The sequence below is a fragment of the Notothenia rossii genome (assembly GCF_949606895.1).
Source record: "Notothenia rossii genome assembly, chromosome: 9".
In the NCBI taxonomy this organism is placed as follows: domain Eukaryota; kingdom Metazoa; phylum Chordata; class Actinopteri; order Perciformes; family Nototheniidae; genus Notothenia; species Notothenia rossii.
Window position 1 is genome coordinate 44,680,931 of NC_136907.1, and position 19,526 is coordinate 44,700,456.

Sequence of the window (19,526 nt, forward strand, 5' to 3'; positions counted from 1 at the left end):
TTCATTCAGCACCTCCACGCCCTCGATGATGATGCCGATGTCTGCTGGTGGCTCCTGCAGTCCTTCCTCCTCCTTCCGTATCACAAACACACCCATTGTGAGCTCCTCCATCTCCTTCTGAAGATCATCTGTTCTGGAGTCCTAGAGTAGGAGTAAATGACAACAAACATCACTGGCATCACTTTGCACTAATATGCACTTAATATGGGACAATAATATCACTGGCCGGAGTCCTACTCTGTGATTACTCACTGATTATTCTGACAACTCACATGATCAGAACCTAATATTTAATTCATTTATCTCATCTGATCCATCTGTATTATTGCGATTATGTTGAGAAGGATTAATATTAATATCATTCAATTGTTGTCAAATGGTGGACGTGCTGTGTGGCTGTCTGTGGGGGTGGGGGGGGTTGTCGTGCATTGTTCTGTGTTTTGTGTTCAAATGTGTAAAATTCAACAAAGAGTATTTAAAAAAAAAAAAAAAACATGCTAGGACTACTTTTTACATATACATGTTGTGTTTCGCGGTATACTTGGGAAAATTACTAAAAACCCAAATTCCGATGCTATGCTTTAGTTATTCCTGATGAGCAGTTGGCATGGTCCATCAGTGTATGAATGGGTGAATGTGAACGTGGTGTTAAAGTGCTATGAGGAGTTGGAAAACCATAAAGGTGCTTTAAACTTACATGATGTCAAATGTCCAAGATTATGAATATAATCAAACCCGACAGGTGTTATTTTAGTAGAGAAATTTCCCTTTTACAGCATTAATATCAATTTAATATGTATTAACAAGTGTGCCTTTGACAAGCTGTGCTGACATGCAAATTGCAGTTAAAACTTACTAGATATTCCTTGATCAGCTCATCTGGATCTTCTCCCAGGAAGATAATGAGGGCTCTCAGGACACACTCCCTCCGAAGATGAATGTCTTCAGTCTAGGACAACATTATTTTGGTTAATTTTATTTTTCAAAATGTCTATTGACAGATTTCCTTACTCTTACAGCTAAAATCCTTCACTTTATTTAGAAACAAATGGACAGTCCTAGTTACAGAGTTTCATAAAACAACGGTTGCCCTCCCAATGCATCTATAAAAGGATACACAAAATGTATCCCATTTAGCTGGCAAGGACTAATTTGACAATGCAGATGTACCTGGTCAAAAAAGGCCATGATGTCAGCAGTCTTTTGACGTGTTGATCCTCCTTTGGCACGGATGACTGTGATTAGCTGACTTGAGTGAATGTCCAACTGGGCCATGAACTTCTCCTCAAGAGGAATGGTCATTATCCTCTGGAACTCTGCATTGATCTATGAAAGAATAATACAAAAATGACAGTGAGTTAATTCATAAAAATTCAATTGAACTCAGTCTGTATGCAATTAATATTTGAAAAAAGAACCTTTGAAGCAAGTGTAAACTTCTTCCGACCCCTTTTCGGACGTGTAATTAGCTAAAGCTTTGTTGTTTATTGATACCAGACAATGACACTACAGATTATTCAATTATTAATTAAATGTTTCGTTATTGCATTCATTTGTATAGTACTGTATCACCTTATGTTTAATTTGTATTTTCTTTGGTTTTACACGCTCGAGGAAAAAAAACTAAACTAAGCATGCCTACACACTGGCAAAAAGTATAACAAACTAAAAAAGAAAATTCAAGAAAATTCAGTCAGTAAACACTGTTAAACATAATCTTTACCACACCATATTATGATGAATGGATAAAAGCTTACTAAAAAATGGATACAGACTAGATTATTACCTCTTTTTGTTGGAACAGTGCCGGCCACCTGTCTTTGAAGTCCTTGATTCCTGGCTCTTGGTTTACCACCTCCTGTCGTCTGTAGGCGAACGTGTGAGCCATTTTGTCTGCGATGACCCTATTATTGTTCCTTATCCTGATGTCGGTCAGAAGTTCTATTCTTTCTTTTTCCAGGCTTTCCAGATTGGCACCAGTGGGGAAGGATGGATAAAAGTTAGACTCAGCTCGCTTTGGCCTCTTGACTTTTTTAGCAGGGAAAGCATCTGTAGCAGCTTTAGATTTCAGGGAATTTACCACCAGCTCTGGGCACCCCTGCAATTTGAGCTGAGTCCTGTAGTTTCCCCATCTTATATTTCAAGCGCTGTTTCCATCCATTGCAGCCATTGAATGAGCCAGGTTCTTTCAAACAAGGATGCTTTTTGATAAGAGCCTCTGCTACTGTGCAAAAATGTGAATCATCTGGATAGGCCTTGTATCCAGAAATTGTTTCTGCAAGTCTATTCAGAATATCAGACTTGCTTCGGGAGCTGACAGTCAACATTTTGTGGCTTCCATTAAACTCAGAATTCCCTTTCACTAGCTGCAGCTCCGTGTCATATGAAAATTGAGGAATCGGAAAGTCCGCTGGCCACTGTTTGGCTCGAGAGGACACAGATTCAGGGAATGAGAGGATTATTGTTTCATCTGATGCTAACGAAACATTGCCATCACACTCAAGTGAAGACGATGATGCGGTATCAGTGGCAATGTTCAAAGGTGTATTTGTTTGCTGGTGGATCACTTTGATTGTTCCCAAATCCTGAAGTTGAGTGGTGGAATTCAGATTGAAGAAGTCGTTGCCAAAGTCTTGGTCCATGTATTGCAGTCTGACGTCGCCCTTTAACCCAACGAAAGTCTTTAACTTGCTGAGAAGGTCATCCAATGATTCCGGTATGCCATTTGGAAGTGACAGTTTTTCAATGTTGTTCTCCCCCAAAACCACTTTCAGTCTTGCAGGCGTCGAATCAGCCATGGCAGTCTGAGAAGACAACACAAGCACAATACGTTTTAAGAAAGGCACATTAAACATAATTCCTTATTATTCACACTGTTAATGTATCATCTTATAGATGTGTTATCAGTTTTCAGTAAAAGGAGTACAACTTCGTGTTAATCCCTTTTCCACTGGCGGCATTTGCTGACTGGACTACCCTCAATGTTACGTTCCTTTTAAATAAATGAAATCTGCAGTTGACAACTTGTATGTGCAAAAAAGTTGAATGTTATCATTTGCAATCTCCAAAGGGTTGATAGTTAGTCTTGCACCAATAACAAATATGTATAGGAAGTCATAAAAAAAACAATATATTGTTGTTCTGCAGGTGAAGCATTAAAACTCTGACCACTCAAAAAAAGCCCACACACTGTTTGAGTGTTCTCACAAATTATTTTCTGATATTTACCTAGTGTAATTATTTGTTGGTGAAATGATAAATAAAACCTTTGAAAACAAAAAAAAACACTGGTATGAAATAAATCTGTTTTGAGAACACAATAGTTATGAATTATTTCTTTTTCCACCTAATGAAATATCACTTTTCGCTTCCTCACCCTTTAAACATGGACATATCTTTTCAATGTGACAAGACGCATAACTCGGATTTTGAAGTCTGCCAGTGGGTAATCATCTTGTGGCTCAAGAAGTTCCACTTCCTTGCCTGGTGACGTTTTGAGATCATAAGCTCTATAATGTTCAATGTACCATCCACTGAGCTTTTTCACAATGAAGATCAACTTGTCCTGCAGTATCACCATTTGGAGGATTTCACAAAACTCTGGGAGTTCTCCCAGTGACCCATAGATCAAGATCATCCCACACTTTACTGGGAGTATCTTTGTAGGTAAAAAATCATTTGTGTATTAGCTTTGGCTGAACTCTAAATTGAATAACTCCACAAAAAACAAAACAGTGGATTTTGTCCTATAATCACCTCCTGCACTTTGCGTTTACGTGGAAATTACTTTCAGAACACACAGCAACATTAAAGTACTCTCTATATCACTCACAGTAGTGTAGCTTCACGTACCTTAGGTAGTATTCCAATACGATGTGTCAAAGCCTGAAGAAACCACCACCGGTCAGGCATGAGAAATCATGAGAAGAAAAAGAAATACATTTATATACTGTATTAGGGGGGACATTTCTATTCGTTGTTAAGCTTTCACAGTCACGTATTATCACCCCGAACGTAGTAATGGTCTTATCAGCAACAGCAAATTACACTACAAGGCTTCTTATTAGCACATTAGCACAGCAACACAGAGCTGGATAACGCTTTAACCACCGAGCTACTATAAATGTGAGGCTTTATCAACACTGCATCAATCACTTCCAGCATAAACAAGAAGGGAGTCCCGCCATCGAGGCGACGGGCACAACAAATTATTACTGCATCTCCCACACAGCGAGGTTAAGTTCTATGTTCGTCAGCCGGATGCATCACCGGGCTTTCCCCAGCGCAACATGCCCCCTCACTGCTCGGTGATGCCGTATCGTCTTTATAATTACACTCGACGCAGCGGCGGTGACACTACATTAAACCGTTCACACACACACGCCGAAATAGTAAAAAAAAAATGTGTGCAGTTTGGTGACAAGCTATGTACTAATAATGATAGTACTAGCCTTAACATGACCCAGTTTGCGCATTAGTTTGCGCTAATTTGGTAATAAGCAGCTACGCCAGTACACAATAGGAATAACTTTAACACATTTGACAATATTAAACCAAGAGAGTAGGCTTCTACCCGCAAGCAACCAACTATCTTCATGTTTGAGCTAAAGCTAGCGGTTTAGCTAACAGTGGAGCCAGTGCATCATAGCTTGGTTTGGTTAAACAATTTAGGTGGAACATGTTATATCTGACATTGTACATTATTTTTATATAAGAAATATAACTTGTCTGAATCACACTTACCGTATGTCGAAGTCACGTCTCAAAAGAAAAAGGCGGCACATGTGACGGTGGAAAGATCTGGCAAAGACGTTGACGTCATAACGTGACACGCACGTTAGATGAGAGGAACTTGATTGATTTGCTTTCACTGATAACAAAATAGCAAGTCAAATCAACGAACAAAAACATCACATGAATACAACCCACAAAAGTACATTGGAATCTCTAAAGCATAAATCTGAATCAGATTTATTAAATGTATTAAGTTACTTCAACTACTATCAAGTACACTTTTTAGAGTGTACCACAAAATGGTTCTGAAACTTATTCAGAAATGTATACAAAGGTTCATCACAAACACTGCAGCATGTTCTGCTTCTATTTCATTGCAGGCTTTAGAATAGATATATATATATATTGATATATATTGATATATAGTGCTTGTGAAGGAAGAGGGGACACATATATAAATATATATATATATATATGAAAACAAGAGGGACATAATATCACAAAACAATTAATGATGATGATTATTTCAGCCATATGTATAATAGTGTTAATATCTATAAGATTTAAAGTAATAATAATAATTCCCTGCAAAAGCACTAATTACAATACAATAATGGCAAAAATAGCAATTCGATATATAGTACAAATCAATCATTGTCATATGAAGCAAGGAGTGGTTGGACCCAAATGCGGAGACAGCAGAAAACTTAACAAAAATGTATATTTAACAGGCAAAACAGGAACTCAAGTAACAACAATCAACACGGAAAAAAACTGAACTTCATGACATAGACAAACAAGGAACCGACAAGAACAGGACAGAAAACCAGGACTTATATACTAACAGGGTGACGAGGGGATGAAGTGCAAGTGGACACACAACACAGTGTGTAGCTGTGATGGAGATATTTTCAGTTTAGCTGAATGCCATGGCACACATGTATGACATACATCCCAGGTCTTAGAACACCAAATGTATAACTTTATCAGCTTGAAAAAAATATATAAACGAACCTGAAAACGTGATCAATTCCCAATTATGCATTTTCACAAGAATTTTACATTATCCGTTGCTAGGTTTTAGCTTATAAGTAGGTAAAAGTGGTATCACAATTAGTCAGTCGGAATATTTTATTACATTATGCCCAGGTACTCACAAGAACATATCCTAGATGTCTGAGAACATCCAGAGATTACATTATAAACTTAATTTTAGCCTCTTCACCTCATTGGAGTCAAGAATTACTGTCAAGCTCACCAAGAAACAGCATCACGTATGAAAACTGAATGAAAATGGATAGTGTGATATATTTATTTGAATATCACCTTATATATTCGTGTGTGTTAAATTTGAAGCGACAAAGTACATTTTTCCTCTTTTAAATATAGCGCAATAGTCTTTTCTTCCACTTTTATTTGTAATCAAAAGGGTGGTTTTTTGGCTATCTGTGGTTGAGAATAATACAAATGACCTTTGACATCTGCTTTGCAGTTCCCAGACCTCTGAAGAGGCCCTGGGTCTCTGGCTTCCTATGTTAAGTGCTACAACCATTATTGATTAAGCCAAAGGGCATTTTCCTCAAATATAATGCAGTTAAAGTCCTGTTAATTAGTGATTCATGTCCAGCATGCATTAGTTAGACCCTCCAGAAAAACGCGGGCAAAACTCCTTGATTATGCGGGCTAAATTCCTTGATTATGCGGGCTAAAATCCTTGATTATGCGATTAAAAATGCGGGGTTTTTATGTGATTTTATGCGGTGAAATTGCGGGAAGTTGCGAAATATGCGGAAAGTTGCGAAATATGCTAAATATGCGGGGGAAAAGAATAACAATTTTTTTTAATATTGGGCTGTCTTATTTATTCTCTCTCACACACAACCTGCCACTAACGTTAAACCCCTTTACTATTCAATTAAACACATTCAATGTTTATTTATTGTAAAAGCAATTGGGCTTTTTTAATCTCACACACACACCCCCCCACACACACACACACACACACACGCACACACATACAAACACACACACACTTCTCCGCCTCATTGCGTTTTCATTTACTCGTTCGTTATCTGACCAGCTTCAATCTTGTAGGCTACTCACTTCGTTTCTTGTAGCCCTCGAAACGGTTTTGGAGGTTGATGCCTCGGTGAATGTGAGTTGTTTGGCTTTCTTGTCCGCAGCAGCAGAAAGCATTTTCGAATGTTTGAATGAATCAAAGTGGGTCGTCACCGTCAATTTTCTCTTATGCTCCAATACACAGTTGCACGGAGTGCAGAATAGTTTCCCCCCACTTTTTGCCCGGTCTTTAGTAGAAATGTTCGTCGGTAAATGAGATGGATTAGATTTTTTCATCTTGGTGTTTTCTCTATCGTGTGAGCTCCACACGTTCACTCTATACAGTGTTGTTTACATTCTATGATGCGCGAGCTGATGACGTCACGTCAAGACGAGTCAACTTTTATTTTTCTCAACTTTGTGTGGAAAAATGCGGGGATTATGCGGCCTTTTGATAAATATGCGGCCTTTTAAAAATCTGCGCCATTTTGCTGATGATGCGGTAAATTCTGCGATCGCAGAATCACGTTTTTCTTTTCTTTTTTTCTAATTAGTTAAGAAACGATAAGGATGTTGGGGTGTTGAAATGTACGTGCGTTTCCTGCAAGACTCTTATCAGATCAGGAGATGATTGGGTCACACAAGTTAGAGAGACAATGGTCCTTCTGATTCTAAAGTAACCTAACTTGAGGTGAAAGGAAGTTCACAGAAGCCATTAAGCCACAAGAACAATTAACTTATGTTGGTTGACTGATTCGGTGACTGTCATGGGACGATGACGTTTGGATATTTAGAAATATGGCTTTCATAAAGAAAAACATGTGACTGTTGTGTGATAAGATACATGATAGGATGTGTGTGTGTGTGTGTGTGTGTGTGTGTGTGTGTGTGTGTGTGTGTGTGTGTGTGTGTGTGTGTGTGTGTGTGTGTGTGTTGAAGATGTTTAGGGGGAATGAGTATGTGTCCTCTCAAAGAGTCCTCTGTCATGACTCCAAATCATTGATTGGGGGATCTGCCTAAGGGCAGAGGGACACACACACACACACACACACACACACACACACACACACACACACACACACACACACACACACACACACACACACACAGTGAAGCCACAGATGGAATCAACAACTGCGGACTCACTACCTGGGGTCCCGCCCAGAAGTGAAACCGACCAATGGAACACTGCCAACTCACTGGCTAGCTCGCTCAGAAGTGAACTCGCCAATAACAAAGAGCTAGGGAAGAGCAAGCGATAAAACTCCTCCCCACCTGTGTATAAATGTTGTGATCATTTTGAAGATCGGCGCTCTTGTTTTTGACTTGCCGTTCCTGAGGCGTGTCTCACACGGTGGTAGAACCTGAGCCCGGAGTACTCTGCAGAGTGCTTCGTGATTAGGTGATTAGGAGATTGGGTGATGTATTGTATGTTTTTACCATTAAAGCAGGTTATTGTTTAACCCTTATCCTGGTGCTTTGACTTTTCCTTCTTTTAAAACAAACTCATATAGGAACGCGCGAAGCAGAGGTTCTGCCCAGTGCTTGAATTGGAATAAAAAAGGTGCCAGTACTCTAAATCAGCAACAAGTATTTGGCACAAAGTCATAGTATATCCTATAATGCTGGTGGGTTTGTCTCTTTACTGTATATTTTAGAAAGGCTCACTGTACTTAAACAAAATGACTCAGGGTGCATCTGAGATTAGAGGGGGTGCAGTGGTAAAGTGCTAATATTGAAGTTCGATGCATCAATCTGGTGCAATTTGAGAGCAAAATGAAGAGATATATGGATACCTCTCAACATCCATAAGGAAACAACTGTAAACAGATTTACTTTTACTTTATGGATATAAAAGAAAGTAAAGCTTGATTCCTACTGGCTGGTTAAATGACTCCTCGTCCCTGAGGCCACTACCAGTTTTTTGTGCCATTTTGCTGGATTTATTTGTCAATAGTGTCGCTGCACAAAGTGATAGCCCTCTAGTTTAAATCTACTACCCAAAAAGAAACATATGGAGATGGGTTACTATTTAAAAAAAATTGCAAATCTATTTGGGAACAGTGGGGCCGGGCCTCAAATCCTATAGGGGGGTCCGGGGGCATGCTCCCCCGGTAAGATTTTTTTTTAAATGTTGGACTTAAATGCATCAATCTGGTGCATTTTGAGGGGGAAATAAAGAGACTACACCCATATGAAACAAAAATGTATACATTCAAATAATCATAAAATCATAAGTACATGGCCATAACCAATAACATACAATATCCAATATGAAAAAACATTGAAACTTGTTTATTTATTTGTTTTTGGTTCATTTATAGTTGTGAGTGTGTCTGGGCTCCTGAATCGGCCTCTCCTGTCTCCCTCCTCTCCCCCCTGCTCCTCTTTGAGGCAACAGCAAAGACTAGTTTTAGCTCTCAACAAGTTTATCTTACCTTTTTTCACCTAGTTAACATTTTGTTTGTATTATTCATGCATATTTTACTAATCACTACCCCCTCAAATGGAAATATGTGTTTACATAAATGGTGACCGAACCGTTTGAGACCCACTGAGATAACTTAAACTAAGTTAACTATCTAAAGACTCAGAGATTAATTTACCTCACCAGAGCTGTAGCTCCTTATATCCGTTAGCGCAGCTAGCTAGCACCATGCTAACAACAATACACGTAACCGGTGCGCGCGCTTTCTCGCTCGCTCGCGCCAGACATACACCAACACACACCCTCCCGAGCTTGAATGACACACAGAGACCAATCGAGGGCATTAGTATGATCTGTATGAAAGTGGCAATGTCGGCAGGCCACGTCATGTAGACAGCCAGTCACCCTCTGTGAGGCAGAGTCAGACCCACATTTGCGCTGCGTTGCGTTTACAATATATACGTATATTGCCGGCGGCTGAGTACCGGCATTTTACTGAGTACCGGCACCTTGCCGGTACTCAGTAAAGCAGGCAGTAAAGCAGGCAGCAATGCATAGTGCATTTATCTATAGCTTTTTTTTGTTGCTTTCCTACAGTATGTGCTTATGTACCGTGGCACTAATGAACAATGTTAAACTCAGGGATATGTTTTGTAATATATCAATGTCAACACATTATGTTTTCTTTAAAAATACATTTAGTGGCTATTATTGAATTTCCCCATGAGTTCTGGACTGTTATTTGTCGAAATCACATCCCAATGGATGACTATATAAAGCCCAGTCACCGTCACAAAGTGCAGGCCACAAGCGGTCTAGTAACTGTCACAACATCAATGAGAGAGACCATTGTTTAAACTAAATAATTTATTTAAGGAAAATTCACTCGAATACTACAACAGAAAAACATAGGTTCACACATATATACACTGCACACTAGAAAAATGTGCAAAGTAGTAGTTTTAAAAAGGCAATTAGTGTGAGTTCAAAGGGCAAAGAACAGCCTGCAGGGGAGCCGCTGTGAAATATGTGTCATGTCCGTGACAAAATCAGACAACATTCAATGTTGCCATGAATGACAGTATATTTTGGATGACGTCCAGTCCAAGATCTCCTCTACGATCAGCAAGAGGATCAAACTGTGCGGTGAGTGGCTCCATGTCCTCATCGCTTAGCAGGTGCTGGTTTCGAGGTACGGTGACCCTCTCTGGCCAGTCCAATGCAACATCCCCTGCATCAGCTCCACCCTCCCTTTCTGGCTCCTCCTGAGCATCTCCTTGTCCTCCACCAAAGAGGCTCTGCATGGCAGAAGTGGTCTGGCCCTGCCGTTCCAGGCAACCTTGGACAAAAAGTTGTATGGGACTCTGGTATCTTTCGGTCCTCAACCCATGATTGTTCCACTTGTCCAAAAAACCCTGTAGGTCATGGTTTATGCGTGGGAGATAGACATAATGCAGGGCCCACATGTGCATTTCATTGTCTACGTCTATTATGCCTTCACTTGTTGAAGAGGTCATAATAGACATTGCTCACAACTCTCCACAGGTCACTCCAGAGCCGTTCTATTCTCTGGTTGTGAGTGCTTCTTCCACGGAGAGCACTGCCTCTGTGAGAGCCTCTGAAGATGTTCATCATTAGGCAGACAGCGTTGTTTTCGCCCCCATGGTTGGTTCTGACCCTCGAGGGCACACCATACTTGGCCACTGCATCCATGAAGCTCGCCATCACGGCAGTGCTCCTGTTGTTGTCTGAGGCCCGGAGGAAGACGACCAGGCAGCTATACCCATCAATACCCTCATGAATGACAATCACACTTATTAATTTATTAATGTGTTTAATAAATTCTGGCTAGGACAACCACACAAACGGCAGCAACTTTCCCTCTGCTTCATTCTTTTCTCCTGTTCAACAGGCTTATTATCTGACCAGCTCTGATTCACTTAGAAATTATATCCGTTTTCTTCACAATCAGAATCTGTTTATTCACACTTCGTTTCTAAAACGGAACAAAGAACACAGTGCCCCTTTCACACCAACGCGGTTCCCGTTCTAACTCCGTGCTAGTGCTCTTTTGGTTCGGAACCGGTTCTTCTTTTCAGCCCCCAGTTCCATCCCCTGAAGACAAGGCATGTGTCATAGTAGAAATGTGCAGCCCAATGAAAGAAGGAAGCATAAAGCGTTAGAGAAACGGCATATATATGTATATATACATGTGTATATATATATATATATATATATATATATATGTATATATGTGTATATATATATATGTGTATATATATACGTATATATATATATATATGTGTATACCACAAGATGGTGGTATATATATATATATATATATATATATACCACCATCTTGCAGGTTTGGATGAGGTATCTATGAATGAGTTTTTTTTATCTGTGGGATCAGTGGCTGAATCGTCCTTTTTTTTTCATGTGATTTATTATATATATATATATATAACTGTTCTTACTCAGACTGTGGACATCACCATCAGAAGAGAATGCATCCTCAAATCTCTAATGATCTACCTGGGTCAACCTGTTGACCATCTCATCAAAGAATTCCAGGTAAGACCTCCCACTCACTCACAAGATGTTTGTTCATAAAAGAAAAATAACATATTTGTACTGCATGCAAATAACTGCTTGGTTAGAAAGCTAGTCATTTGTGATGACCTCCTGAGCTTTCCTCTTGGGCCGACTAAACTGAGAACTTTCCTTTTTTCATCTATCCACTATAATCTTGTATTTTTAAAAGGTAGCTGCAAACTTGGGGAAACTTTTGCGCCTCAGGCCTGTTGAACTACACTCTGTGGTCCTCACCCATTTCCCTTTTGTTTGCATGATATGCAGGACGCTGATGCTGGAGAACTGGAGCAGGCAACAATGGCAATCTTTGTCATTGGGAAAGAGGATCAGTTTCATCGACCCAAAGACGTCAAGGTTCTCATCGAAGGAACAGAGGTCCTCAGCGGCTTGCCCTCGGTTTGCGACAGCTTTTGCCATGCTCTTCGGGCTCATATACGCACTGAACTTAAGATATCCGAAATAACTGCAATCCACTTTTGAAGTTGTGCAAAAAGTCCTGATGGAGCTTGAGGGGGAAAAGATGAGACCGAAAGTGAATAGACTGAGAACCCAGCTGTTCATCCCAGAGTAGACACTTTGTTGCACTCACTCACAGTTACCATTGTTACATGGTATGGTTTCTAAATCCAAGGTTTTACAATAATGATGCATTATAAAACATTTGCAAAAAAGTGTTGTGTTCAGAAATTGCACTCACAGTATGACCGATTTTCACTGTAGAAGCATGTCTAATCATTTTCAGAGATTACATGTCTCACAGGCGCAAGTTGTCAGTGTTGCTTTAAAAAAAGTGAGCAGTGGATAATAAGGACAAGTCTTTTTTCTAAGAGTTTGATGTTTGGAAGCGGCACATATTACTGCAACTAATAACTGTGGTACTTATTAACATGTCTAAGATCAGGTAATGGCTGCCTCAAAGGCCAAAGCTGGTTGTGTGAACAACTTGTTTTTCATTCAAATAAATTGAGTTAAAATATACAGATTGATCTGAAGAAATGGACTTTCATTGAGTCAATGTAAAATATTTCTCTACTCTAATTTTTTTTTGTTGATACAACGTTTTACTTTTATTAGTGTACCTTTCAGTTGCATTGCAGACTTATTTAAGAATACGGTAGGAAATTGTGGAGTAAAATTAATATCTATCTTGTACACACACACTTTTCCTCTACTGATATGAGGAAACGTTGCATTACATAGATTGTTTTGAACACACCTTCAAAATAGCATTGTGATTATATTTCTGGATGGAAACTGAAAGCACGGGAACATTAATAAACTACATAACAGAAAGTATGAATAACAATAATGAAGTTGTGACTGTAGATATGTTTATACTTTATATTATTTACTGTAAATGTTTAATTTAATTATTCTGATTATTCTTTATTCTTTCTATCTATCTATCTATCTATATAAATCTCACAATGAATAGTTATATTACAGGAACTTTTCCTCAACAGATTGCTTTAGTCTGGCTTAACTCTTCACTGATTGGTTGCACACACTTTAAATGTACTGGCTATGCAAAACAGAAGGTGGGGCTCATTATCATATGAAAAACCGCGCGAAAATACGCTCGTATGTTCGCCCGTTTTTTCGCACCAACTTACGGGCCTCCCCGTATGTTCGTCCGTAGTTTTTCATATGATTTTCTGATTTTACTGCAAATGTTTATCGGTTCCAAATATCGGTTATCGGTCTGCTTGATTACTAATAGTCGGTATCGGCCTTGAAAAAGCCATATCGGTCGATCCCTAGTTAAGAGAAGTGATACGCAGTTTATGCCAGGAAGTCATGTATGTATGTTTTGTCTGGCAGAAGATTTGCCTCAAGTCCAATATATCTTTGATTGAATTACAGAACAGATGAACGAATTTAGGGACTATGAAACAATAACTTCCAACACTGTGACACAATCAACTTCACACATGTTTTCACAAATTAAACAGCCCGGCTAGCTCAGTCGGTAGAGCATGAGACTCTTAATCTCAGGGTCGTGGGTTCGAGCCCCACGTTGGGCGTCTACCTTTTCCCTAAATATAGAAAGATATAACTAAGTTCTTCTTATTTTCATGCAAGCTCTCCCATGTGGTCACAACAATAGAAGACCGAAATCCCCCATTCACACTGCCGAAAACTATGAACTGGCCAATGATCTGAATGTGTTTTACTGAAGGGTAACTAAGCCCACATTGACATTATTGTCCTTACATCATTGTAAGTCCCGCCCCCCCCCGAAACAAACACACACACACACACACACACACACACACACACACACACACACTGCCCACTGACCACCAGACATGATCTCAGAGGACGAAGTGCAGCAGCAATTTCTGGGGTAAACGTTCAGGGACAAGGGTTAATATATATTCCATGCCATATCAACAACCTGGAGTTGTATAAATAAGTCTTATTTATTGTGAACAACTGGCCGATAAAGATAAGGCATTTAAAATACTCAAAAACACAATAAAGTGTTTCCGCCCGGTCTCGAACCGGGGACCTAAGGACTAACTCTCTTAACTTTACCATTCATTCTCTATGGTAGTTCTTACACTGTGACTGCAATATATTTCTGGCCACAAGCGAGAAATTGGGGGCGCTGTTGCACCCTTTTGGTAGAAGTAAGGAGACCCCGTTTCCAGAGACAGAGAGTGAGAGACGGAGCAACAGCAGCAGGATCTTACAGATAGAGACGACATTACCGACATAATTCGACTTCTAGTTCTAACATCTCGTCAAACTTATCAAACGTAAGTGGGGCTTCTTTTTCTACGACTGAATTAACACTTATGATATTGTTACACTGTTTTTGCAATAGTTGTTAGTTGTTAGATTGTCTTTAACTCTGTGTGTTGTTAGCGCTAAGGTACTGTAACTTTTGTTAGCTAATGTTACACTAACGTCAGTGGCGGCTGGTGGAAAATATTTTTGGTGGGGCTATGGGAATGGTGACAACCATACTAGGGTATTTAAAATCAGGAGCCTAAATACGAACTGTGTGTGTGTGTGTGTGTGTGTGTGTGTGTGTGTGTGTGTGTGTGTGTGTGTGTGTGTGTGTGTGTGTGTGTGTGTGTGTGTGTGTGTGTGTGTGTGTGTGTGTGTGTGTGTGTGTGTGTGTGTGTGTGTGTGTGTGTGTGTGTGTGTGTGTGTGTGTGTGTCATACTTGCCAACCCTCCCGATTTTCGCGGGACAAAATCAGATTTACTCACGACTGTTTCCACTCGGACTTTAATACAGGTACACCATTGTTTGGTTTCCATGGTAGCGCGTCTCTTTAGCAGCGTGCGCAACTCAAAGTCTGAGAGGGTGAGGAAGATGAAAACTGAACAAGAATTGACAAATCGACCCTCTGATCACTCCTTTCCTGTAAAATACAGGTCCAGCCCACACATATGCTCCATGGTGCCACAGGCCTTGCCCTTACAACTACAATAAGCATGCAAATGTTAATCTACAGCTCCGGCGATCCACTAGCACCAGAGTCTACAACTGCAGACGCAGCCATCCCCTACTGTAGCGTCAGAGTCTAAACAGACACACAGGCCAGGGCGCTGAAAGGGCGCCCTTTGAGCATCAGATCTGACGACGCTGATTGGCTGAAATTATGTTTCGGCGACATAGTTTACAGATAGCAACAGTCAGCTTGTTGGTTGCAGCTGCTCTGGCTGAGGGCTCTTTTCTACCGCCCGGAAGAGAGAGGGTAATGATACACGCTGCGGCCAGGCAGGAAACATGTGACTTATCAGTAACTTTAGACATGGTAAAACAATTTTAAACAAGATTTTATTGTAGATTATACATTTTACTGATACCAACTATATAATATTTACCTTGTTCTTTAAAAAGAAAAAGAAAGAATATATATTTTTTGGAAATATATTTTTTTATGAATTTTTAATTGTTAATGACAATCAAACATGTGGGAAGAGGGGGTCCGGCGCCCCTATGGACCGGCCGCCACTGACTAACGTCATGTATTTACAGTAAATGTCAGCGTTCACAGCAGCTGATTTATTACTCATTACACATGGCAAAAGAGCTGTCATTATTTGACTCTTTTCATTGCAGCAGTTCTACTTACTACAGTACATTTTAATTTGGTAAATACTACAGTATTCAGTCTTAAAACTTTTGTGTTGCTATCTTCTATTATACTTTGTTATTATTTTATGGCTAAAGATTAGGGGTGCACCGAATGGGAAATTCTTGGCCGAAACCGATACCGAAAATCCGACTGACTCGAGGTGATGGGGGAGTACGTGCTACAGTTCGGAAAATATAAGGGGAAACTGTACAGGTGGCTCCTTGAGAATGACGTCGGCTACACCCTCTACCTGATGGACAAGGTGGACGAGGAGGAGAGAGGTGGGACCTTCATCCCCCAAGGGCCTAGCAAGGACAGCCTGCTGTCGTTTCTGGACTACGCCAGAAGCTTCCAGGAAATTCAGGATCTGAGGAAGTACCTGTGCTCCAGGAAGCCTGCCCCACCAGTGGCGTCAGAGGGGGAACATACTGTCGGCTTTGGAGCCAGGGCCAAAGACACCTGTAAGCAGATCTGGGATAGCAGGGCTGATGGTTATGCTGCCTTTGTTTTAGGAGTGAAGTGCATCACTAACAGCAAGATGTACAACCTTCAGGCAGCAGAGGGCTGAGTCCTGTCCACCACCTGCTGAAGGCTGCATTGCATCAGATACCTCCACTCTGACATCCAGCACTCCAGGTCAGCTCACAGTAATATGCAAATACTGCTTTAAGGTGAACATGACATTGACATAATAAATGTTATTGTTTAATCTCCTAGTGATGGAGGAGGACAAGGAGCTGGAGAGGGGGATGTTGAATCTGTCTCCTTCAAAATTCTACAACTTCTTAAATGCTGCTTCTTAATTTCGATGTTTATACGTCACTTGCCTGTTTGTATCTCATCATCCCAGATTCATCACCACATAATATGGCCCCTGTGGAAGCGCAGGGAGACACTGTCCTCGATGAAAGTATGGATATCTGAGTCACTGTATTATAGCAGTCATAGAGCTTTATTCAATTTTATCTGATGTAACTATGATGTTTTACTTTGTTTTACAGCTCTGACTTGCCCAGTGCCTCCTTTCCCCTTAGCTCTGACTTGCCCAGGGATGTATATCTACTGCCCCTCCAGAGTCTTCTCCTTATATAATGCACAGGGCATGGAGAAGGAGATGACGTGGCCGGAGTTCCAGCAGTCGGACTTCTATGATGCTGAAAGGGACAGATGGATTGCAGACAAAAGGAAGCCCTAACCTACCCTCACATACACACATGCATGCGCCAATTCCTGGGTCTACTAAGTTTCATATTAAAATACAAACTAAGACGTTTTGCCTGCAACAAAAATGAGACCCCTAAACTATCAGCCTTTTCACCGTCCTGACATTCCTGCCAATAACAAAACAGTTTTGGTTAATGCCCTCAAAAAACTCAATTCATAATAAAGAATAATAATTATTTCAGGGATTTCTATAGGTCCTCCACTCCAACCTTGTCGGTGCTGGGGCCTGCACTAGAATATTATATACTATACTAGAATAAATATAATTATTGCACTACAATAAATAAAAAAACAAATACCAAGTAATAGGGTATAAATCACTAAAATGAGAATAGAATGCAGAATAGTAACCATACAATAACATGAGGTGAAAAACATTTCAGATAATGGATGGTGGTGATATAAAATAAATCTATAACAAAACAATACACTATCTTCTTCTAAATTATAATATTACATATTAAGGTGCAATACAACATATCATATAGTCCAAAAATACAAAGAATATAATATGGTTCAATTCTTTTTTCAGGATCTGATTGTTCTCTCTGTATTGTGTTTTCAGTATTTTTTATATATCTGTAGTTATATTTATATTATTTCCTATATTTGATGTTTCAGCTGTTTTTGAATAAATGATCTTGAATGCATCACTGTGTCGTCTGTCTTTACTTGATAGAGGAAGTAATAGTGATAGAAAGAAGAATTAAGCACACTCATATGCTCTATGTAAACATCTGTACAATCAACATATTTCAAACATGTTTATAAGTAAAAATACAAAAAAATTATATAAAACATTATTATTACTAATATTAAGATATTATTTGTGTTATTATTGTTATGATTGCTATATATTAAGGTTAAAATAACTTGTAAGAAGCAGCAAGAAAGAATAATTCATTTCGAACTCCAAATATCTGTTTCAACTCTAAATTTAAACGTTTGAAAAGATAAATGTAGTATTTGTGTATAATGAGCAACATTTTGAAACCGAATGTGGGGATTTTTGTTTGGATCAGGTGGGATTCGAACCGTCGTTCTTTTGAAGAGGCTTCTGGCCAATAGAAAGTCTTCTATGGGTATACACGGCTTACCTTCGCGTGTTAGGCGAACGTGATAACCACTACACTACAGAAACAGTGACAAGACTATCGCTAGTTAAAAATGTAAAACATTGAACATTCCTTAAAGATATTCGTACAAACACATAACAAACCTAGACCTAACAACATCAACAGAAAGCTTATTATTTAACTTTAACTACAAGACGTACTGACACATTGGAATGGTGTGTATGGACTAGTGTTGGGCGGATCGATAAAAAATATCGATGTATCGCTACCAACGTTGGTGTGATCGATACTTAAAGCGCATCTTGCAGGGTTTTTTTTTTTCTACATTTATGCTTAAACTTGCTTGAAAATTACAATTAAAAAAGTGAATGCAGGATTTGATATGTTTTCCGAGACATAAGGGCAGGAATTCAGGGGGAAAGGAGCAATTTTGAGCTCTGCTCTTAAAAACGGCTTTTTTTTAAGGTCATACGTGAAACGCATCATATTACATCACACAGGGGACACATCTCCGCTCTCTATTTTTCGGTAGTTTTACATTGTATTTCACCATTTGTAATCATGGTGCAGTATTGTGTTTGTGCAGGTTGCACAAATACCAGCCTGTCAGGACATCGAGTCCACAGTAAAAAGGACCGGAGCTAGCGTTCGTTCCTGGGTGCGTTGTGCATCCACCTCCCTGCAGCACATACTCTCCACAGCTTTATTAGGAAACCGTATTACTTCTCTCTCCCCCCCCCCCCCACCCTTCGCTGCTCTCTCTCTCTCTCTCCCCTCCGGTACACGGCACCGTAAGACATTGTGTGGAGTTGCATTAGGTAACGCTGTGGTGGCTGTACTGTTCCAGCCGTCTCCTTTGTGTTTGTTTGTTTACCCCTGTCTTTGTTGTTTGTGTGTGCGTGGTGGCTGTCACTCCTGGCTCCCGCCTCAACCTCCACTCACCTTCTGAAATCAGCTGTGCACCCTCCCCGACCACACACCTGCTTTCCATCAAGCCATTTACAACGACATATCAACGGAGGCTCCAAAACCTTTCTATGCCAGATCGCCAAGAATCAGCCGTATCTCGCGTCTCTCCTCCGGTACACAGCACCGTAGTGTGGAGTTGCATTAGGTAACGCGAGATACGGCTGATACTTGCGCATTAGTTTCTGTTATGGATCAGTATCAACAGTCCTGCCAGTAACGTTACTATATTATCAATGCTACTTTAGTTATAGCCTGATATATGATAGCTGTTGGAGATTTGGAGGATGTTTAAAACCAACCTCGTCTCCGCGTGTCGTTTGATAAGCTGGGTAAATTCGTAAAAAGG

General features: G+C 40.0%; 1 protein-coding gene and 1 long non-coding RNA gene across 13 annotated transcripts; one reads left to right on the forward strand and one right to left on the reverse strand.

Annotated features, from left to right (window-relative positions):
• Positions 1-8: 8 nt before the first annotated feature.
• On the reverse strand, positions 9-7,702 carry LOC307018905. Its single transcript, XR_013802536.1, has 3 exons — positions 1,787-7,702; positions 857-1,326; positions 9-141 (listed from the first exon to the last, which is right to left on the reverse strand). It is a non-coding gene; the product is annotated as an uncharacterized lncRNA (long non-coding RNA).
• A 4,005-nt stretch (positions 7,703-11,707) lies between these two features.
• Positions 11,708-17,785, forward strand: LOC307018901 (uncharacterized protein). Of its 12 annotated transcripts, XR_013802527.1 has the most exons (4): positions 14,586-16,372; positions 16,465-16,547; positions 16,762-16,821; positions 16,913-17,785. XR_013802527.1 is itself a non-coding variant. In XM_079649406.1 (3 exons), exon 3 carries the CDS (start codon positions 16,075-16,077, stop codon positions 16,477-16,479), a length of 405 nt encoding a protein of 134 aa, XP_079505532.1. In that variant the 5' UTR covers positions 11,733-11,794; positions 12,080-14,577; positions 15,027-16,074; the 3' UTR covers positions 16,480-17,785. The 12 variants fall into 12 exon arrangements, 6 of the variants coding, with proteins under 6 accessions (XP_079505532.1, XP_079505534.1, XP_079505530.1 ...); XM_079649406.1 differs by adding exons at positions 11,733-11,794; positions 12,080-14,577 and having other exon boundaries at positions 15,027-17,785; XR_013802526.1 differs by having other exon boundaries at positions 14,586-16,547.
• Positions 17,786-19,526: the final 1,741 nt, after the last annotated feature.

Bases quoted from the DNA above. Each gene is read 5' to 3' on its own strand.
- LOC307018901 (XM_079649406.1), top strand. From the start codon at position 16,075: ATGGGGGAGTACGTGCTACAGTTCGGAAAATATAAGGGGAAACTGTAC.